This window comes from Gadus chalcogrammus, chromosome 7 (genome assembly GCF_026213295.1).
Source record: "Gadus chalcogrammus isolate NIFS_2021 chromosome 7, NIFS_Gcha_1.0, whole genome shotgun sequence".
NCBI classification, from domain to species: Eukaryota; Metazoa; Chordata; class Actinopteri; order Gadiformes; family Gadidae; genus Gadus; species Gadus chalcogrammus.
The window spans coordinates 19,853,764-19,876,833 of record NC_079418.1 but is presented as its reverse complement, the minus strand read 5'-3'; the positions used below and the strand labels follow the sequence as shown (position 1 = coordinate 19,876,833).

General features: G+C 50.6%; 1 protein-coding gene across 1 annotated transcript in view; it reads right to left on the bottom strand.

The window, feature by feature from the left end:
- Positions 1–514: 514 nt before the first annotated feature.
- Positions 515–23,070, bottom strand: part of med13a (mediator complex subunit 13a) — a 72,864-nt gene continuing 50,308 nt past the window's right edge. Inside the window, 22 exon segments of the mRNA XM_056593616.1 lie at positions 515–815; positions 1,019–1,122; positions 2,339–2,488; positions 2,888–3,030; positions 3,851–4,039; positions 5,050–5,208; positions 6,396–6,538; positions 7,204–7,406; positions 8,790–8,981; positions 9,448–9,664; positions 10,102–10,196; positions 10,198–10,454; positions 11,002–11,185; positions 11,655–11,878; positions 12,290–12,457; positions 13,141–13,465; positions 13,467–14,115; positions 17,700–17,896; positions 18,242–18,429; positions 21,214–21,304; positions 21,598–21,719; positions 22,279–22,309. Coding sequence (XP_056449591.1) covers positions 683–815; positions 1,019–1,122; positions 2,339–2,488; positions 2,888–3,030; positions 3,851–4,039; positions 5,050–5,208; positions 6,396–6,538; positions 7,204–7,406; positions 8,790–8,981; positions 9,448–9,664; positions 10,102–10,196; positions 10,198–10,454; positions 11,002–11,185; positions 11,655–11,878; positions 12,290–12,457; positions 13,141–13,465; positions 13,467–14,115; positions 17,700–17,896; positions 18,242–18,429; positions 21,214–21,304; positions 21,598–21,719; positions 22,279–22,309 — 4,164 coding nt within the window. The 3' untranslated portion in view covers positions 515–682.

Here is a 23,070-nt window from a genome sequence, read left to right as displayed (position 1 = left end):
TAAGAAATAAGACAAATTATACACTTAGAAACTTACAATAAATAAGATAGTTGCAGGCATTTCTCTTGGATACAATATCATCCAAAGGAATAGAAAGGTAATTTGGGTTTTAAAAATGAAATATCCATTCTTGAGTAATATTTCCAATCACATATGTCCCTTTTTCTTCAAACGACTTGGCAAATACAGACATGATTTCTTCAGCCCAAACTGACGAAAGACTGTGCAACCAATCAGCATATCCTCTCACTTTAATCAGTGTCGATGTAGATTCGGCTTTCGGTTTCTTTTCTTCGGTTTCTCTTGTTCCTTCTTGGATTTGTCTGTGAGCGCGTTACCTTCACGGGGGACAGGGCTGTCACACCAATAGCAGCAGCCCAAAGCTTGTGCCAGGTCCCGCCCCCTTTTCTTAAAATCATCCATCTCCTTCCTCTCATCTCTCAAGCACGCACGCACGCACGCACGCACGCACGCACGCACGCACGCACGCACACACACACACACACCACACACACACACACACACACACACACACACACACACACACACACACACACACACACACACACACACACACACACACACACACACACACTCTCAAGTGCTCGTACACACACTCACACACACACACACACACACACACAAGAGTGTGTCCCTGTGTCTCCCTGTGCATGGCGCGGGGCTACAACATGTTCATGATGAAGTTGTACATCTGGTTGAGGACCACAAAGTGGATGGGCAGGCAGGAGCGGCGGTCCTGCGTGGCGGGGTCACACGTCAGCCAGGAGAGGGCGTTGTACTGCTCCAGCACAAATCTGCATTGGTGGGAGAAAAACACACACACACACGCACACACACACACACACAGGCACACACACACACACACACACACACACACACACACACACACACACACAAAGGCCACGTCAGACCTCAACGCTGAAAACTTTCAGCAGGACGTTAGTGATTTCTCAAGTTGATTTGATCGTGTTTCGCTTCAGAGCGCTGCCGTGGTTACCTGAGCACATCTGAGGTCTGGTTGGAGTCAAGCGGGTGGGAGTGTTTGCTGCTGTGCAGAAGTTCATCTGACTGCACTGAAGACACATGGAGGTGCAAGGAGGCCTAGGGTGGGCGAGAGAGAGAAAGACAAAGAGAGAGAGAGAGAGAAAGACAGTGAGAGAGAGAGAGAGAAGGGTGTCACTTGAGTGCAGCTGTTCCCTAACCTTTTTTTCATGCCATCTAAATATTGACAGTCATGCTCACAGTTGTCCGACTGCCGTAGGGAGTCACTACCGCAGCAGCGGGGTGACGCTACGTTCTCACTCATGGTTTGATTCTATTTGTATGCATGCGCCATTTCCTTTCCTCGTAATGTGGAGTCATGTGGAGTCAAAAGCACACCTCGACTGACATATCAATCCAACCTACGCAAAGCCGAGACCGTAACCACTGAAACTGAGCAAAATCAGTGGCAAGCTGTATATTCTTGGTACAGTTTGTGACTGTGTCGAGAAGTATGCTCTGAGGGCTATGACTCAGTTTGCCATTTAAAAAGGGCTTCCAGAAGATTCCCAAGTGTGGTGTCACGACATTCCAGCTGAAACATGAATAAAATGTTACATGAAGTGTTTTCATTAGAAAGTCAAACAGGAAAGTCGCCAGATCTTATTTGTGTACACCCTTTTTCTTATATTTTATGTAGATCTCTACCGTTTAAAACAAACAGACCTTCAGTAACCATGGTGACACTACACATCTCTAACATACTGTGGTCGGTAAAAAAAGAAAAGATGCACATCATTAAAGAAATACAGTCACGATCAACTATGTTGGTTTAAAAGGTACCAGACAGACAGTCTGGTGTTCACTTGTCACTCGTGCTCTACGGCTCGGTGCTGCTTGGTTACCTAGGCAACAGGGAGTCGTTTCATCCTACAAAGAGAGTGAAGCTTCGTGAATAATACGGGGTCGCTTGAATTTATTTGCAAATGAACTTCCTATGACATCGACTCCAGGGAAGTAAGGCATGCCAGCAGTGTTGATGCGGGAGTATCTGTCAGAAGACAATACACTCAACTTTGCCTTAAATATTCACAATTCAGTCGTCGGAAAAACAGCTCCTCGCTGACACAATGTATACTCTTCACTTGAGCAACTATTTTACCACCCATGAACGCAGCATTACAACATTCTGTCGTTTTGTTAAACATGGTTAACAAATGCGGGACAAAGAAATCACTCTCTTTGTCTCAGTAACGCTATAGAAAATCACAGAATGCGAATGCGTAAAAAAGCCAACGCAGAGAGGAAGCTCTCCCCACCAGCCACGCACTCGTACCTTGAGGAACAGCGGACACTGGTTCTGAGCCTGCGGACAGGCCGACCAGAACCAGTCGGGCAGCGGGCCGGCCTTGGCGGTGGACACAAAGTAGCCCAGGGCCAGGGGCTGCTGGAGGAGCGGGACCTCGTCGTGGTCCGTGCTCTGGCCCTGTGGCGAGGGAGGGGAGAGAGGGAGGGGGGAGAGGGAGGGAGGAGAAGGAGGGGGGAGAGGGAGGTGGGAGAGGGAAGGGGGAAGAGGGAGCGGACTCGTCAAGGGACAGGACTTTTTGTTCACACGTTAAGGTCAATTAGATTTTTTTTCTAATCTGGTCAAATGTGCAGAATTGTGTCGATGTTATGTGCAGCGTAATAAAATATCACATTACAAGAAAAAGGAGAAAGGGTATATTATTGGCTTCAAATGGGTTTGTCATTTAAAATCAAACCAAAAAAAATCATAACAGATAGAGAACATGCCGGGATACAACACGGGTGTGTGTGTGTGTGTGTGGGTGTTAGTGTGTGTGGATGTGGGTCTGTGTGGTTTTGCGTGCGTGTCGGGGCTGACCTTGCTGCCGTCCCCTCCGTGGTGGTAGTGGGAGCCGGGGGAGTGGACCGGCGAGTTGGTAGGGGAGATGTTGATGATATCAGTGTCCACCAGCTCGCTCTCCGTTTCCAACAGGCCCAGGATCCCGATGGGGTCCGGCTCACCTAGAAACACCAGACCACCCGCGTCAACACATTCAACCTTTTCCTCCAGAAGGGTTTCTCACCAGAGTGCCAACTCAAAAGAAACATGTTGTACTTTGTACTTTGAAACAGTTCAAAACGCAACTAAAGACTCACATTTTTACGTTGGCTTTTAATACAGATTACGATTTTATTTTATCTTATTCATTGTGGTTGCTAATATGCAATTTTAAGCCTTCCTGTTCTTTGTTTTGTTTTTTATATTGTATTTGTGTAAAGCACCTTGGTCACCTACTGTTGTTTTAAAATGTGCTATATAAATAAACTTGACTTCACTTGACTTGACTTGTACTATGTATATTCCTTGATGGAAATGTCCCTGGTTGACTCCCAGCCTCTGGGTTCGAGGTCCAATGTCTGCAGTCTTGCTGTAGGCATCCTTTGAGCACCCCCTACTTAACTCCCTACCTGATCATCTCAAAACCTACTCTTAGTTTCCTCGGCTGCCAGCATCCTTGAAATACTAAGCATAAAGCTGCACTGGTCTATTGTTATGTTTTGTGTATTGTTAAGCAGCAAAAACCGAGACAAATTCCATCGATGTGAAAACCTACTTGGCCACAAAGACGATTCTTATTCAGACAAAAGTGCTAACAATTATTATGACATAACACAAAAAATGTGTCACAACATTTTTCCCAGCTCTCAAATGTTGATCCCTTTCAAATCAGAAAATGTGGGAGGAAAAACAGCCCAATGAGGAGCACCAGAGCCTGGGCCAGGCTGCGGGAGGGGGGGAGAGGGGGAGAGGCGGCGGGGGAGAAGGGGAGCCCCCCCGTACCGTTGGTAGTGTTGAGGATGTCGATGTTGTTGTCGATGTTGGTGTAGTTGGAGCTGGCCACCTGGACCGAGGCTGAGGTAGGGAAGACCAGGATGTGCGTGCACGACGTGTCCTGCGGCGTGCTCAGCTGGGACGTCTGGATGTTGAGCGTGGTGCTGCGGCCGAACACGGAGCCCGTCGACACAGAGTCTGACAGCGAGGGGGGGGTGGAGATTAGCATTAACAAGGTGAAGGGCTGTGACGATACCGACTGATTTATGTGTATGGCCCCAAGGAGATGCCCTTGTGTCCCAAGGCTTTTAATGCTTCACTTTACTTGAGAGCCTGGCGATCATTCCTTATCATCGCTCATTCTCTTTGAATGGTATTGTATCGCCAAGAAATGAAGTAATTCACATAAAACCTCGAACATAAATCTCCGCAGTTTTTAATGTGATCTGAACATAAAGCAACCCCCAGATAGATCACACCCCGCCCCCCCCTCCTTTGCTTATCTCATCATCTTATTTTGAGCTCCAACCCCAACCCTACACTTCCAGTGCTTCTTGACCGATGTTGGGATAACACGCTGGTAATTCTATACCCCCCGAATGATTAATTGATCAGGCTTTTTGTCATGCCACACCAAGATCACTAGACATGTTAGGACCGATGCTTTATGAGGAGTGAGGGAGGAGAGAGAAAGAGTCCATGAGAGGGAGAGAGAGAGAGAGAGAGAGAGAGAGTGACTGAAAGAGAGAGAGAGACTCATGTTGTCCCTCTCGCTCATCAATCTGTCTCAGACAGGGAAGAGGACATGGCGTGGTGTGACACACAGTGGCCATTCATCACCGAACACACGCCGCCATAAAACACGCTGCGCATGTGAGCACACACACACAGAGGGCTGTCGTTGAAGGATAGAGTGGGTCAAATATTTGTAGATTGAAATCGTTTTTTATCGCTGCTGAGCATAAACAGATGGTTTCCTACGCCGGAATACACAACCTGAATGTTGATCGACATTCATAAAACAAAATATGTGGCGGGCTCACACACACGCACACACACGTTCGCACGCATGCACGCACGCACGCACACGCAAACACACACACACACACACACGCACACACACACTCACGCACACAGCACACACACACACACACACACACAAAGACACACCCACACACACGCAAGCGCAAACGCGTGGGCACACCTACCTGGCATGATGACGAAGGAGCCCTGGGGCTCCATGGCGACCAGGCACACGCTGAGGATGCTGGGAGTGTCCGAGGCGGAGATGCCACACATGTGACACATCTCTCTGAGACGCCGACTCAGCGACTGGAGGTTCCTCCTGCTCAGCAGAAAGGTCCAGTCTGGAAACAAGGGTTCAAGAGGAAGGCCATGAGGGACGAGGTGGAGGAAACACACACAGTCAAACAGTCGGGTATGGCACACGCTTGCTCCTGTGGTCAACATCTACCACAACCTTTTGCCTCTTTGACTTACTTAAAGAATACCAATCAGGGCTCCAGAGTGCGCCTAATTTGGGCGCACATGCGCCTAGAATTCGGGGTAGTGCGACCAAATATTTTATTTGGGCGCACCGGTGCGACTGAAAATGTATCTGGTATAATTATTATTATTTCATTTTTTTACAGAGCAGTCTATTCATAATATTGTAATAACCACGGAAGAGGCAGTGAATGAAGTATTGATTAGACAGCGATTTATTAGATACCTAATAAACCGTTGGAACACGCAAGACCGGTAACAATAGCAACGCCGGTAAACAAACCCGCGAAGCCCAATCCAGGGGCCTGTACTACGAAGCTCGATTAGAGGGTTAGCGAGGTATGTTGAGATGAAAGCCTGGGTTAGCTGTACCATGAAAGTCGATCTCTTTAAGCGTCGCTGTATCACCATTGGTGACTTACGCTCGCAACCAAACCTGGTCGGGAGCAGCTTTTCAGCGAGTCTACCCGGAGATCGGCTACTTATATCGGCGTGCGCAGCTTCCTAGCCCCTCCTCCGATAATGGCATCACCATTTGTGGGTGTTCCCATGGACCACGGCGCACTTATCGTACAGGCGTCTCTCCGGAGACAGAGGGTTTTTCAGGACAGAACCGATCCCTTGGCATTGTCTGACGATATTCTTTATGAGAGATACAGATTCGGCATTTATTTAATGGTCAAAATATTATTAATCAATGGCGTAAATATCCCCCCCCCCCCCCCCCCCCCCTCAACAACTCAAAACTTGGGTGCACCATAAATACGTGCTGGTGCACCCAAATAAAAAATGTAGGCGCACCAGTGCACCCAAGGAAAAAGTTAGTCTGGAGCCCTGCCAATAGAGAACAGACTCTGGGACAGCCCCAAACAAGACATCAGTTGGATCTTTCTTAGGCAGAGTGGAGTCGTTTGAATTAAGTAGTCGACCTCACCTGGCTCGACTCCAGTTTATTTGAACAAAAGGAAAACAAAAACCCAAACAACGTTGTGCAAGAGGAGGGGTTGTGGACAAAGAGGTCAGTGTCGACCGGGTCATGACCTCTCACCTTTCAACTCGCCGTGGCCCATCCGCCCCAGACGTCCAATCACCACCCTCCAGGGCACCGAGGTCATCTGCACCAGCCCCAAGCACCAATCCCAGAGCTTCTGCAGGCCCAGCCCTCTGGCCGACCCTTTTTTCCTGCGCGCCCTGTGAGGGAGAACAAAGGGGCCCCCGTCAGTCCCCACTGCAGTCCGGAGGAACTTGGAGCTCTTAAGGACAGGCTCGACAAACAGGCTCCTTCAAACTGCTGGTCCAGTGCTCTCATTTGAACACATGATGCTCGAAGAGTGTGGTTTGATGTAGGGGTGAAACAGCGTTGCTACTTCTGACACAATTTGTGAAAATCACAAGCATAGTATCACCAGCGAGGGTGACATTGTCAAGTGATATTATGAAAACCCAAAAAACTAATTACAGTCAATTACAGTTCTTGAACAAAAACCAAACAAACAGGGAAAACAGTGTTGATCGTACGTGCTAATTAACAGTCGTGGAAAGAGACCACGATAAACACATACCGTTTCTGGTGGATTATTATTATTATCATACATTGAGACTATTATTTTGCGTGAATACAGGTACAGTAAATGCTTGGCACTTGTTTCTTTGAATATCTTTACCGTAGAGACAGCGATACATTATTTCTCCTGACAAATACACTTACTGTACGTCGCTTTTGATAAAAGCGTCTGCCTAATAAAAAAAAAAGTGTAAAGTGTAAATGTAAACCGCTCCAGCTCTTCAGACATCAGGAATGGGAACCAAGCCTCCACTGCACTACAACACAACCTCTCTCACCCCCTCTCCCTCACCTGTTGGGCACGTCGATGCTGACGATGCACGTCTCCAGCAGCTCCCCGTACAGGTCGGTGCAAGTGGCCAGCAGCCAACGCTGGTCGTGGGACAGGCAGTAGGCCACGAACAGCACGTTGTACTTCTCCCCCGGGTCCGCCTGCTTCTCCTTCACCGGCGCCAGGATGAAAGGGGGCGTGTACAGCCGCAGACACTCTGGCCTCTGGATGGGAAGGGGGGAGGCCGATGGAGAGCGAGGTTAACAGGGTCGGTGTGGTGCCCGGTGCGTTGTTAAGAGGCGACAGCGGGGGGGGCAGATCGGGGCACATTGTGGAGGTGTTTGTGAGCAAAGCTATGCTGGGTTTGAACAGGCCCAGGGTGTTCCTGACTGGGGGACTCAGTGTACCAGACTGGGGGATGCATCGTCACGAGCGAGGTTATAACAGTTTTGCAGTGTTCATTTATATTTCGTTTTGACTTTTTTGTTTTCACTTTCAGTTGAGGTTTAATTTGTTTTTAAAGCTGGTTTGCTAGTTTCGATTTTTTTTCAAAAGCTTCGTTTTTAGGTTTCTTTTTATTAGTTTCATTGTTAATTTTAGTATCATATTTTAATATAGGGTGTTTATCAAAGGTTTAATCAAAAAGGTCAGAAAAGGTATTCTTTATTAAAATCTCTGAAAGATAGATTTCAGATCCACCAAAAATACCAGGAAGGCTTAGGAAATTAATTGACAGAAAAAAAAAGTGTCTATGTTTGTTTTGTAAACACACAGTACAGTTACACTGAGTTGTCGTTTTTTTTCCCGTGTAGCCTCACTAGCATACGTTTCCTGAAGAAAAGGCAAAACGTTCCCCTGGTGCTTGAAGAGGTTTGAACGGAGGCCTATGTTTTCCTCGTTCCCAGTGTGAAGGCTCACTCCCCCGCTACCCCACCTCATTGGGAGCAGCGTGGGGCTCTGTGTGTCGGGGGCTAGCGCCAGCGATGGGCGCTGGGCTGAAAGATGAGCAGGGGGGGTCAATTGAGCGGGGCCGCGGACCGCAGTGCTCCTGGTGCTGCTGTCTTAACCCCAGAGCCCACCATCCCATTAGGGAGGGCTCAGGGAGCCGGCCGAGCGGATAATGGAAAGAAAACTCTGGAGGTAGCGCGGGGTCACGCGGTTCCTCCTCCGGTGCCGACCCGGCAGAGAGCAAGAAAGAGGAAGGAGGACGTCGGTAAAGCCCTGCCTGCCATCTGGTGTTTGGGTTCCCTTGTGCGAGTGCGTCGGTGCGAACACAGCCAGGGAGGGAGGTTACGACGGGTGGCGCGGGGTCGCACCGTGGGAGGAACGGAGGCTGTGATAAGGCCACCGCTAACGCGATCGGGCGCGCCGCCACCCTCTGTTAGCCCGCCCGTCCATCAATAGCGCGGCACCAGTGTGATACGCTAACCCCCCCCGCGCACGTTCCCCATGCGCACCTTCTGATCGCCCGATGGGAGCTCGTCAACAACTAACATCTGAGGGCTAACGGCTAACACTCCCGAGGGCAGTGTGGTGGAGCACACGGAAAAAAGGTCCAACGTTCATTTGGCTAAACGCAAAAGAAGCGAACAAGCAAGGGCGTCTACCTGCGGACTCTTGAGGGCGGTGTCGATGGCGAGCCCGGGGCCGAAGCCCGTCAGCGACTTGACGTTGGTGGTGGTCGGGAGGGGCCGCCGGCATTGGGCAAAGACGGAGAAGGCCAGGGACTTGAGGTGCTGGGCGTAGATGCGGTGCTCCTCCCCGCGCACTGACTGGAGCAGGTACCGGCAGGGGATGATCTGAGGTAGTGCGGGGGAAACGCAGAGAAACAGGGACTCAGGATCAGCCTCCACACACGTGCACGGTAGACATTAAACTCAAGACATGTTGGAAAGCTCTCTTGAAAAACACTTTTTCCCAGCTGTGGCACATGGCACTGCAGGCAGACACCGTCCATGAATGTATCTGAGTCTTTCATCCAAAGTGAATTACAGGTCATTTAAAATACATGCCAGTAATGAGCCGGTTAGGGGTTAGTCACCACTGCGCCAACAATGGGTTACGGAACCCAAATTCTTTGGGCTGGGAGTCAAAAGGTTATGGGTTTGAAAGTCAAATCGCAAGACTACCCTGCCGCTAGATTATCCTGCCACTAGATTATCTTGCCTTTTTTTTCAGTTTTGCCCTGAAAAGTAACAATAACGTCAGACGACAAAACCCGACAGAACCAAGCACAGGAGCAGCGAGGTGCGGATCTGCACCCACCTGCACGGAGATGGAGTTGAGGATGTGAGGGGGCAGGAACTGCAGCATCTCCAGGTAGCAGCGGAGGAGACCCAGGGTCCAGACGCCGGAGTGGGGCGAGCCCTCGTCCTCCTCGTAGCTGAAGGGGTCCACGATGTAGACCATGATGGCTGGAGGGTATGCCAGGGCGTGGGACTCCCCGTCCGTGGGCACTCCCACCTTGTCCCTGTCCAAAGTGCTGTGGGCGCACAGGGGGGGATTTATCAGCTCATTTAGACTTAAACTGTTTTTTTAATGTGTTTTATACTCAAGTTATTATTATTTCTTTTTTTACAGTGTACCATTTCAATTTTGGTGGACATGGTTTTTGAGGTGTTTTAATTATTATAATGGACATGTTTTTTAAAGTGTGTGTTAATATTAATATTATGGAAATGTTTTTTGTCATTAAAGGGTATATTTCTATTATGATGGAAATATTTTAAGTGTTGAAATTATTATTATGGACACGGTTAGAAGAGTATATTAATGTGATTGTGGACATGGTTTTTGAAGTGTTTTCATTTTTAGTATGGACATGTCCTTATTGACATTTCTATATGTGACGGCTTCAGAAGTGCCCATTGCTTTACTATGATGATCATTACAGCGGCCCTGGGAGGCCCTCCTATGTACCTCTCTAGGGGCTCGCTTGGCCCCTGCGTCTGGCTGCTATCCCCTGAGATGCCGGCGTTCTGGGGACCAGCCTGCGGCCCCGTGGTCGGCCCGGCAGGCGCCGGGGGCCCCGAAGGGAGGGAAGGACCCGGGCTTGGCCGACGGCAGGCCCTGGCCTGATGCGGCGTTCACCGCGTTGCTGGAGCCGCTGTTGTTGTTGTTGCTGTTGTTGTTGTTGGGCAACGCCGAGCCAGCGGTGGGGGCCGAGGGGTTGGAGGAAGAGGAGGAGGTGCTGGACGTCTGCGTGGAGGCGGGCTGGGGGTTGGACTGCGTGAGGAGCGAGCCGTCCAAAGGCTGTGCGGCGAGGTATGGCGCTGGGGGGGGGGGGGAGGAGGGTAGAGCACGCACGTGAGCCTTTTGATACGAGTATCACAAGCAGATTGAAATAACAAGCACTTTAATCGAAATTGAACCATAACCCTGTGGCACTCTAGCCTCCCACTTAATTCACACTCCAAATCATTCACGGCCCTGGGTAGCAGCCTCTCTGAATCACAACCGAACCAAGAGCGGTTGGGTCCACACTGTTATTAACAAGGTTATCCTCAATGAGATTAAAATCTCTTTTACAAGAGAGGCCCGGAAAGATGGACAGCAGCACACAGTAACAACATAAAACACAAGACAAAATACAAGGTAAATGCTAGGTGCAATTGTGGAAATACATTACGATTATTGACTAAAACATTTGCAATTTACAATGGAGTCCGACTTCAGACTCTGCTATTCCCACAGAAAGAGGCCTGCGTCTCAATAGGGCGACAGAACCACCGGGTTCCCCCGCACTGAGGCAGTGGACACGGGGACAGAGGGAGAGAGATCCACACCCGGACCCGGACCCAGACCCGGACCCAGGCGTACCGAGGTCGTGGCGGCACACTTGTGCATAGAGTTTGAGTTTGGAGAAGGCGTCGCTGCTGCCGGCCATCTTGAGGAACCAGTCGCTGACCGGCCGCTCCGACTGCCTCTGGGCGGCGCTGCCCACCAGAACCAGGCCGTCGGGGTGGTCCTTGGATATGGGCCGGTGCTGGCCCAGCCGGCACGACTGCACACACACACACACACACACACAGACAGACATACAGACAGACAGACAGACAGACAGACAGACAGACACACAGACAGACACACAGACAGACACACAGACACACACACAGACACACACACAGACAGGCACACGCACAAACACACACACAGGAGCAGATGCAGGAACACAATTTGTCTCAGAACTATCAAGAGTTGAAAGTCTTGAAATAAAATAAAATGTGCCTTTTACAAGGCATCCTCACAAATGAAAAAAATAAATCCTTCCCCGACTCCCTTAACATAATTAAATAATGTATATTGTAGTTTATTTCTATACATTGCATATTCTTTTACGTAATGTTATATTATGTATATTTCTCGTATTTCAAGATTCTAAATTAACAAACTGCAAAGGTGACCTTATAATCCTTCCTGGTCCTACTTATTGACAATCTCAGTAAAAGCCCCCCCGTCGCCCGCCCACCCACCTCATAGACGGCGGTGAGGTCCCGGAAGAAGGTCTTGGCTCCGGCCAGCAGGGCCTCGCTGTCGGGGCACAGCACCAGGTAGCCCACGTCCCGCTGGGAGCCGAAGGGGTCCAGCGACAGCTTCTCCCAGTAGGGCAGGCCGAACGGCGACAGCACCACAAAGTCGTACTCGGAGCCCACCAGGAAGGTGGGGATGGCCAGCGGCTCCGGGGACTCGTCTGTGCCTGTGGGGTGTGGGGGGGGGGGGGGGTCGCGGAGAGGGGGGGGGTGGAGATAAGAAGAAGATCCACTCTATTGTCCTGAAGGAGCCTCCTATTGTATCCCGTATGGAGCGCTCAACGAAATCCCAGATAAAAAAAAAAGAATAATAAAATAAAAACAGATCGTAAAAGCAAATGGATAGGGTGATAAAGATAGTGTAAAAAAGGTGTGTGTGTGTGTGTGTGTGTGTGTGTGTGTGTGTGTGTGTGTGTGTGTGTGTGTGTGTGGGGGGGGTCAGCGTCAGTGCAACACTTTGAAACCCCATTCATAAAAGATGTGTTATATCCCCCGGCCTTGTCCTTATCCTCCGCCCCCGACAATATTTTTATGGATCCAAATAAAACGCTTTGCAGAAACCGTGTGTCCCGACTCACCGTAGGAGCCCCGTCCGGCCATCTTGTGGAACTGCTGCCAGGTGAGGGGCCCCTGGACGCCCCAGGAGCGCACCGTCCTCTTCTTCTGGATGGCGTCCTGCAGCACGGGCTGCAGGGACATGAGCACCCGCAGGACGTCCTGGGAGCAGAGGGCGCTGGCGTCCACGGCTACAAGGGGGGGGGGGGGGGGGGGAGAGACAGACGGAGAGTGAGTGGGACCGGGAGGCGAGATGATTTGTTTTGTTACTTATTTACATGTACTTGATTAGAGTGTGTACACAGCGACAGGGATACAACAGTTGTAAAATCAACCGAAACACACACAGGAAAAAGTGTTCCAGGTTAAGAGGAGGAGCTTGTTTTACAGTGCACCAATGAGGTTGTGACGTGCCAAACGAGCCCCCACAATTGCAACCTGATTGGTCGTCATATAAAAACGACAAAATTGTGCACGCACTTTACTCTGCTTTGATGCTCTTAACATGGCGCAGCATACTGGATGACATCTTGAGGTTAACACCCATGTGTACTGCATCAAGAACCAACTTGGAGTAGAGAACTGTTCTAAATCCCATCCTAACCCCCCCAAAAAAGAACTAAATCTAATCGAATCCCTTAATTACAATACACTTAACTTTTAATTTGTGCATGCGTCAATTAGTTAAGGCTTGGTGGAGACTAATAAACACCAAGTGAGGAACTACTTAAGAGTTGGTTTAGACTCAGTAAAGACTTAGCGAGGACTTAGTGATGACTCGGTGGAGACTAAGTAAAGACTTAGTGAAGACTTAAGTACAGGCATAATGAGGCCTGAGTGTTGACCCTGCCCCCCCACCCTGCCAGCCACTCACCGTCCTGCTTGGCCCAGTGGTGCAGACACGTGCTCTTCACCAGCGCCTCGTCCACCTTCCCCCCCGACATGTTGTCCATGAACTGTCGGCCGTGCTCCAGCGCCATGTAGCAGTCGTTGCGGTAGTCCCGCTCCTCCACGCGGACGCAGGGCGGGGCCCCGCAGCGGCCCCCCGCCCCGTACCCCGCCCCGGCCCCGCCTCCCCCCGCCCCGCCGCCGCCGCAGTTGGCGCGGGGCTCCGGCCGGGCCAGCGGCGTGAAGGGGTTGGTGCACTGCTCCTGCAGCAGCAGCATCAGCTCCTCGGGGAGCTGCTCGCCGCCCGCCCGACGCCCCCGCCCTCGCGGGGGCCGCCCGCCGCAGCTCCTCGAAGCGGCGCTCCGCCTCGCGGCACACGTCCGAGCCGCGGCCCGCCACGTCCAGCTCGTCCTCCAGGAAGAGGCCCGAGCCGTTGCCGTAGCGGCGGTTGACCACCGCGCTGAAGCCGCAGCTGCACGGCTCCTGGGGCTCGCCCGACGGGTCGCTGAGGTACACGCCCGCGTCGGCGCCGGCGATGCTGGTGTTGCACACGCAGATGCAGCAGCTGTCGAAGTTGCAGTCCTTGAAGAGGTTCATGACCGACTCCGAGAGGATGAGCGTGACGTAGAGGCTGTGCGCCTCCGGCACCGAGGGCACGGTGGGGGGCTCCACCGAGTTGGGGGGCCGGCAGGTGGAGGGCGTGGAGGCGGCCGGCGAGTACAGCTCCGAGTTGTCGTACTTGAGGGAGGAGCTCTGGACGCTGCCGGGCCCCCGGGGGGTGCGCGGCGTGCGGGGCGTGCGCGGCGTGGGCGCCGAGAAGCGGGGCGTGGCCGGCGAGGGGAGGATGCCCGTGCAGCTGTTGCTGGGCGGGGCGCTGTTGGACATGAAGGGCGTGTGCGTCTGCGGAGTGTAGCTCTGGGCGTAGTCCTGCTCCAGCCCGCTGCCCACGCTCGGGATGTTGCTATGGTAACAAAGGGGATCTCGGGTCAACGTGTGTTTCTGATGTTCACGTGAAACAGACTGCGACTCCATGAGGCGATCCGAGTGGTAGCACATGATAACTAACGAATCGGGGAAATGTATACATTTATAAAAATAACAACATAGCAAGACATTGAATGGGGTGAATAAGAGATGCATGGTTGTATTCCGGGGGAAAAAGCTTAGAAGTTCTGCTGTACTGCAAATAACATCTTAGTCGTGCTGCACTTCTATGGCGAGCATGTAAATAGGTCATCCAACACGGCGGCAGCACAGGAGCAGTCAGTGGGACAGTACATAACGTTCCTACACGTGAGATTAAGGATGGAAAAGAGAGTAAGAGAGAGAGAGCGAGATAGTAGGAGAGAGAGAGAGAGAGAGAGAGAGAGAGAGAGAGAGAGAGAGAGAGAGAGAGAGAGAGAGAGAGAGAGAGAGAGAGAGAGAGAGAGAGAGAGAGAGAGAGAGAGAGAGAGAGAGAGAGAGATAACACATAACAAAGAGGAGGCAAAGTAGGAACTGTGCAAAAGTCCTTGATATTAAGAGATAAAGGAAATGCTCTAAAATCGAGAAACTCTTCCCACCATGTTGGCTTCCCCACTGAGATTGGCCCCAATCTATTTTTGGGCGGCCACACCAGCCAATGAGGCGGAGGGAAGGGGAGGCGGGACTTGGGATAATATAGTGGGTGAGAGGAACCAGAATAAGCCAGGAGGGCAGAAAGGCTGTGAGGCGATCCCTGACCTGTGCAGCGTGTTTGGTAATAAACGCTTAGTAAAAGTACTCTATGTTTGAAGAAAATACAATTGGAAATTGTATTTATTTAAACGAGCCTTTCGCTGAACGGACAAACACAGATTCAATCAAAGCGATGTGCCGTCTTTTAAAACGTGTGTACAACCAATTTGTTAGCCTTTCCGTCCTGACATGGCTCATGAATACGCTGACCTTTACCGCAGACCTCTGGCTCCCCGATACGCTTTAACATTAACTGGGTCAAACTCCGAGGCGGGAATACTCGCCAGAGAACAAACACGCAGCGCTCGCTCTGGCGTCGCCACCCGCCCGTGTGTACACTCCGTTCGGATGCAGCACTCTGACCTCTGACCTCTGAGAAAACACAACCTGGCTGGGAGCATTTACATTATCACCCTGTTTGTCCCTAGAGACTAACACGTGACGCATATTCAAACAGTCAAAAATCGCTGCAAAGAGTTGCCACGTGCTGAACTGCAAGATTTATATATCGGCGGTGGGGGGAAAAAATATAAATATCCAATATACCTTACACCTCAAACTAACCCTAAACTCTAGAGCCTCAACCGAGAGGTCGGCACGCCATATAGGTTAGTGGAGGAGAATGTGGAGTTTAAAGAGTGTGTCCGCTTGACAGGTAAACCCAAGTGATCCTGAGTGCTTCGCCGCTAAGGCTACGGGGCCCACATCACTCCCCGCTCACTGATGCTGCTGCTGCTCCCGATTCTCTCAACCAGGGGAGGCATCTTACACTCATCTCCCTGCTTCGCCCCGGGCAGCCATGCATGAGAAATGAAGCAGAATACCATGGAGGAGAAGGAGGAGGAGGAGAGAAGGCTTAGGAATAGACCAGAGCTTGGGTAGCTGTGTGCAAGTGTGTAGCTGTGTGTCTGTGTGTGACATATCATGTGGGTATATGTACGTGCAGAAGGGGTACTAAAGGGAGATTGAGACAGAGCGAGAGACAGAAAATAGAGAGTAATGGGGAGAGGAGAGAGCGAGAGGGGGTTGGGGGGGAGACACAGTGAGAGGAGGGTGAAAAGATTAACACCGAAAAGAGAGCGACAGAGACAGTATGATCGAGAGTGATGCAAAGAGTAGGGAGCGAGAGAGAAAGAGAGCGAGAGCGAGAGCGAGAGCGAGAGAGAGCGAGAGTGAGAGAGAGAGAGAGAGAGTGAGGGTATGGCATCCAGTGTACGCATCCTTGCACACAGATAGCGTGGCAGGCAAGGCGGAGCTGAGCTCTGCGGGAATCCTCCCTGGTCTAAATGAGATGTCCGTCCCCGCATCCCTCTGCCTAGATCAGCGAGGAGAAGTAGAGCAAAGTCTTTAAGAGCGGGGGGGGGGGGGGGGGGGGGGGGAGGCGCCCGGCTCTCACACAGCCACACAGACGGCCCGGGGGGGGTGTGTGTGTGTGTGTGTGTGTGTGTGTGTGTGTGTGTGTGTGTGTGTGTGTGTGTGTGTGTGTGTGTGTGTGTCTGTGTGTGTCTGTGTGTGTGTGTGTGTGTCTGTGTAACAGGTAGAGGAAGGAAGAGGGAGTGGAGGGGATGGGGAAAAATGCTGCCATTGTTTTCCTTTAAGGGGTCTCAGGAGGAGACAGTCACACGTCGCTAATGAAAACGGTAGTTTGGAAAATAGTTTGATACCGGTCTGCTTAAAGTGGTTACGATGCCACATAAGTACTGTGTGTTTGAATATTCATAATGCACTCTTGAATGCTTGGGACTGGGCTCCGGTATTACACACAGAGCGAACCTTATATCATGTGCACAAGCGGTGGTAACGCTGGGTTGTATAAATCATTAACACGCGTGATATGACTTCATGAATATATTCTGCTCATCTAAAATTCAGCCACGGTCTGCGAGTTAACTTTAAGCCAAACATGCCATGTATGCCCGGGAAGAGTATTTACAAAGAGCTGCGGCTGACACGCACACACACACACACACACACACACACACACAACCGCATTCACACGCACAAACAATTGTTTACACATATGCACAGACACATGCACACGTACACGCCCTGCACACACAAACAAACAAACAACCACGTTCACACGCTCAAACACATGCACACACACGCTCAAGCACACACACACCAAAGTCGGCACAACCACACACACACCTCCGCACATGCCCGTACACACAAACACACAAACAAACACCCCGTCACGTCAGCATCGACAGTCTGAGGGCGCTTCCTTCCCCTATTTGTCAGCCTCTGTCTCGCTGAAGAGCTGGATATCGGCAGCTCTCAACACATAACACGATTATCGGGCTCTCGTTGCGAGCGCTGAGCCTTTGCGCGCGAGACCGTCTCCGTGTCGCGCAATAAAAGATAATAGCGGAGAGCGCATTCTTATCGAGTAGTCCTTCATTCCTCTGACGCCGTCCACGCTGAATGGGGCGAGATATTGACATACCCTCCCTTTCATTACAAAGCGATTCCCCACAACGAATCAACCTTGACTGGATCTGAATACCGATGATACTATTTATTACCACTTTGTCGTTTCGGTGACTTCCAACCATCTCGGATACGTGTGATTAATCAGCCGGGGCAGTGGGTTAAGCATCCTCTCTCAGGGACGCCCGCAGGCACTGGGGGATCGAATGCCGCTTCCCTTTTTTTCAGCTGTGAGTCAAACAGCATGATCGCGACTACACCTCCCTGTGTGCTGCCCCGATGTTTGCACGAGAAAATACGGGGGGGGGGGGGGGGCTTCACTTCCGGGTCTCGTGGCGCTTTGAAACGACAGGTCAAGGGACGGATGGGGTTGGACAGCGGGAGCTAAGGTCTTACCCGTCCTTGTTGAGGTAGGCCATGAGGGGCCCTGGGTGGAGCAGGTCCCGGCCCATGGCCCAGCTGGGCCGGTAGGAGCACTCCTCGGGCAGCTTGATGGGGGGCAGACACTGGCTGGGCAGCAGCTTGAGGGGCGCGAACATGGAGCAGCCCAGGAACGGCTGCCACAGCTCCGGCTTGTACACGAAGGAGAAGTCCTGGAGGAGGGGGGGAGGGGGGGGAACGGAGGAGGGAGGAAGAGGAGGTGAGGAGGGCGGAAGGACAACGGTCATGGGAACGGTCTTGCTGTCAAAGCGGTTTTACTACGTATCTGATCTGTTTGTTGTTGGAGGCCATTTTCTGTCACTATTAAATGACACATACACACGACTTTTTCTTTTCTGAAAAGGATTTCTGTCCATCTATCAATCATCCTTGAATTAGCTCACAGTAACCCAGGTTGTCATGTTTCCGCCCAGATGTCCCGTTATACAATCTCTTGATTATTTTACACTTGTAACCACCGCAGCTGCCTTTGCGTGCGCTCAGTGGGTGACCCGTACCTTGATCTCGCAGGGCTTTGGGCTGCAGAAGCGCTCCTCCACCTCCATCTTGAAGAGGCCACCGCCCTCCAGCGAGGTCATGCCGGAGATGTCCCCGCTGCCGTCCTTACCGCAGGCGTTCATGGGCGAGTAGCCAGAGATGTGCTGCTCCAGCGAGGGAGGCGTGGGGAACATCTGATGCAGGTCGCCTGGAGGGGAGAGGAGGAGGAGGAGGAGGAGGAGAGAGGGGAGAGAGGAGGAGAGAGGGGGAGGATAGTGAAGGAGGAGGATGAGGATGAGGAGAGAGGGGGATGAGGAGACGAAGGAGGAGAGAGGAAGTGGAGGATGAGGAGAGAGGGGGAGGCGGAGTAGGTGCGGATGAGGAGGAGTTTAAGGCGGAGAAGAGTCAGAGAGGAGAAGCAAGTATTAGACGGTGAGCAAAATATAAAAAATATACAAAATATACTGGCTAGCTGGGGCATGGAGTGATGTTTAAAAACTGAGGTACATCAAAAGCATATGGGAACAACACATTATGCATCGACATGTGTCAGGATAAAACATGATAAATCGACGATGAGAAACAGTGGCATGGGATTTGATCTCCTCCCATCGACACGATGGATAGGATGATAATAATGAGGAGGAAGAGGAAGATGGAGTCCTTCTCTCGTGAGTGGGTGGTATGCTCTGAGGGATAAACAGTTCTAGTTCTCCACAGCTATGTGTTTCAAACCGCCTGCGATATTCAGGCTTGAAACTGTTCCAATGCACTGGACCAGTGACCCGTTCATCTGAATACAACCCAGCAAACCCAACAACCGGGACAACAGAACAAACGACTCCCTTGACAAAAAGAGAAAGATTTAAAAACAACATGTAGATCTGCATTATGAATGAAATCAATTCTTACACAAACATTTTTTGCAGCATACAGTAGTTACTGCTTATAGTTTGACAGCTATACTTAAAAAGGCTGAAAAGTGGACTCCAGTGCGTGTAGAATGTGTTTTTTTGCTGAAAGGCATACTGTGGCGAAACATTGTCTTTATTGTCTAAAGCACTTTCTACACTCCCTCAACATCTACTTCGACAGCGTCTCCACCAGCCCAGATTTTTCGCGAGTTTGCATCAGAGCTGGTAACCGTGCCTAATTGGGCGTAGCTGCTTTCATATCCGCACGAGGTCAGATCCAAAAAGCTGTCGTGACTCCGTCCTTCATTTGCGGCTCTTTTTCCGACCGTGAACATACACCACCTTTTCCCGAGCACCGCGGCTGCAGTACGGGTCTGTGTCTCGAATCCCAGACGCCAACCTGTGGCTCACGGACGAGTGACTGATCCGTTCCATCGTGGGAGTCAACCCGCGAGCAGACTGGCACAGACACGAGGGGACGCTGCGGTGCCAGTAAGCAGCACCATAGCAACGGGAAAAGGGCCCCTCTCGCAGCAAAGCTCGCTTTCCATAACACGGTGTGGGATTTCAAAGTAAAAACTGGATATTAGAGTCGGGACACAACGTTATTGTGGGAGGAGGAGGAGGAGGAGGAGGAGGAGGAGGAGGAGGATGATGATGATGTCATTGACGTGTCCTTCAGCAGAACGGGACGATGGATTGGATGGATTGGGCGAACGTGTTATGAGTCGTGTTATGATAAGATTGGGCTATGTGGTTGTTAGAGAAAGTTATATAGATTTGATTTTCATAAAAATGTGTATTCAAATTTTAATTAATTCAATTGCGATAAATTACGGTTATTGTATACGATCATACAAGCAAGAAAGATTGGCCGAAATTTAATTCAATTACAATGTTCACATAATGTTATCCTAAAATTGAACTGACGCACAATTTGGGACAAACCATCCAGCCCACCACTAGGTGGCCGAGCACTGTGTGAGCATCCTAAGTGACTTGTGTGCATGTACTCTCACACACACACACACACACACACACACACACACACACACACACACACACACACACACACACACACACACACACACACACACACACACACACAGTGCCTAAAGGAATTCCACATTTAACGACATTAACCGTGTTCTTATTTCCCCAAATACTCTATTAATCTGTTAAATGGAGGGACTGTCGAGACCAGTCTTTAGGATACTTTGGCACTCGGAAACAGAGCATCACGACAGATTTTGGTGATTAGACAGACAGACAGCCACATATATAGGAAAACAGGTGTACAGCCAGACAGACAGACAAACTGGCAGCCAGACACACAGGCAGCCACTCAGACAGACAGACAGACAGACAGACAGACAGACAGACACACAGGCAGCTCCTCAGACAGACAGACAACAGAACAAAAACAGCGATACAGCCAGACATACAGCCAGATAAACAAACAAGCAGACAGGCAGGCAGCCACCCAATGACACACCCGACAGAACAAAGCAGGGGGTCAGCTGGGCATCAATGTGTATTTGTGAGTGTATGTGCATGTGTGTGCGCGTGAATTGGTGTGTGCGGAGCCAGGGCCGCTGCATGACGGACAGGAGTGACAGAACAAGTGGAAACAAACTTCAAATAAATATTTTGCTCTCTGAGCAATCTGAAAAGCGCCGTCTGGCAACAGTTAGGATTCTGGTCAGCCAGTGGTCCCGGTCAGTCCCCGATGGTTTGATTCTTATTTCCCCGTGTCATGTTATGAAAAGATAATTGCTGCTCCATGTTTCACATCAGAGCTCGCTCGGAGCGCTGAACGTCCGTTCAACTGGGAACGCGCTGTCCTCGGAGCGAGATCAAATGGATGATTCGTAATTGATGTAATTCTATCACCACATATTTATGCAGGTTAGATAAAATTCGTACTAGTTCGGTACGGGTTTGGTTCTCAGTGGAGTTCTCAATTCAGCGCGTGTGTGTGTGTGTGTGTGTGTGTGTGTGTGTGTGTGTGTGTGTGTGTGTGTGTGTGCGTGCGTGCGTGCGTGCGTGCGTGCGTCTAAGGTCAGGGGGCTACGTACTGATGCAGGACACAGGGTCCAGGCTACCCGGCTTCCCGTCCCTGGAGCCGTACTTGTCGTCGGTCCCGTTGAGCGCTCTTCTGGACCCCGGCTGTGGAGGACAAGAAATACCCAGCATGCTTAGCGGTTAGGGAGGCCATCTCCCAGGGGCCGCAGAGCCATCCTCCCCCCAGCTGTGATAAGTCGGCTTTTGTTGGATTCTAGGTATGGTAGGACCTCATACTTAATTTGAGACTTGTTTCAGTTCAACGATCCACACACACACACACACACACACACATAACACACACACACACACACACACACAACACACACATACACCCACACACACACACACACACACACACTCAGACACAGCATGCACGTCCACCCCGCTGTACTGACCACCAGCTCGTCCTCGTCAGAGTTGAACAGGTTGTCCAGGTCGTTGATGGACACCACCAGGTCCGTCACGTGGATCAGGCTGGTGTAAGGGATGCGGTTCTGGGCGCCCCCTGCCTGAGAGTCTGTGGGACACACACACACACACACACACACACACACACACACACACACACACACAGACAGACAGACAGACAGACAGACAGACAGACAGACAGACAGACAGACAGACAGACAGACACACAGACACACACACAGACACACACACACACACACACACACACACACACACACACACACACACACACACACACACACAGGGTTAGTGGCTGATGACGAGATTTCCTTATTTAACATAAGGACTTAGGATGTAAACACAACGTAAATGACTGAAAATTATCGTTAATTGTTTAGTTGGTCATTAAGTCATCATTATTTTAACTGCTCCTTAAAGACAGGCTGTCCTCAACTTGTTAATTGATTCATATTCTAGGCCTTTTAGGAAACTGAACGTAACCACAAAAAGCTGCTGACTCAAGATCACACAGTGCACCTACAGGCTTCAAGATCGGCTGCCAAATAAAGATGAAGCCAAATTCAATCTCTTGCTTGAGTGACTTATTACGACTGGAAGAGTCTGTGTGGGTGTTTGTGTGTGTGTGTACGTGTGTACATGTCTCTTACCATCTGATGGACCAGCTCCTCCATCATCTCCCTGAGAAGAAAGAGGAAGACAGAGAGTGCAGAGAGAGAGGGAGGCAGAGAGAAATATTCAAACATAACTCAGACAAAAGCAACTGCAAAAAGGTGCAAAACATAAAAGAAGAAAATGGATGAAAACGAAAGTATTCAATCTGATAAAAACACAGGTCCCCGAAGGTTAAACAGACACATTCGTAGAAATATTACAAAGTAAGACTCGACGGCAGTTAGCTGAGAACCGGCACTCCAAAAAAGAGTGCAGATACCACTCACAGTCACGAAGTCAAGTTATTAGCAGGTAACCTTAGAGCTCCACTGCTCTCTTCCTTCTCTCATCTATCATATTCCACCCTTCTTTATTATGAAAAGGTGCTAACCATAAACAGTGATCCCCTAATAGAGAGAGGGAGACAGCGAGAGAACGAGAGACAGAGGAAAGAGAATAAGAGCTATGAGGGAGAATGAAAGAGGAAAGAGAATGAGGAGAGAGAGAGAGAACGAGAGAACACCGGCGAGAAAAAGAACACACATAATAGAAAGGAGAGAATGTATCGGAATGAAAATTTCGTATCCAGAGAAATGACCTCTCACACCGCCACCACAGATGTCAATAAATGGGAGGGTCCTCTCTCTCTGAGAACCCGAATATGTGTCTGTCTAGCCATCGATTTCATTACACTGCTTCCCCCCCCCCCCCCCCCCCCCCCCCCCCCGCACTCAATCTGTGGGTGCGAAGGGGGGGCTTTCATCTGTAGCTCAGACACAACCCTGTTG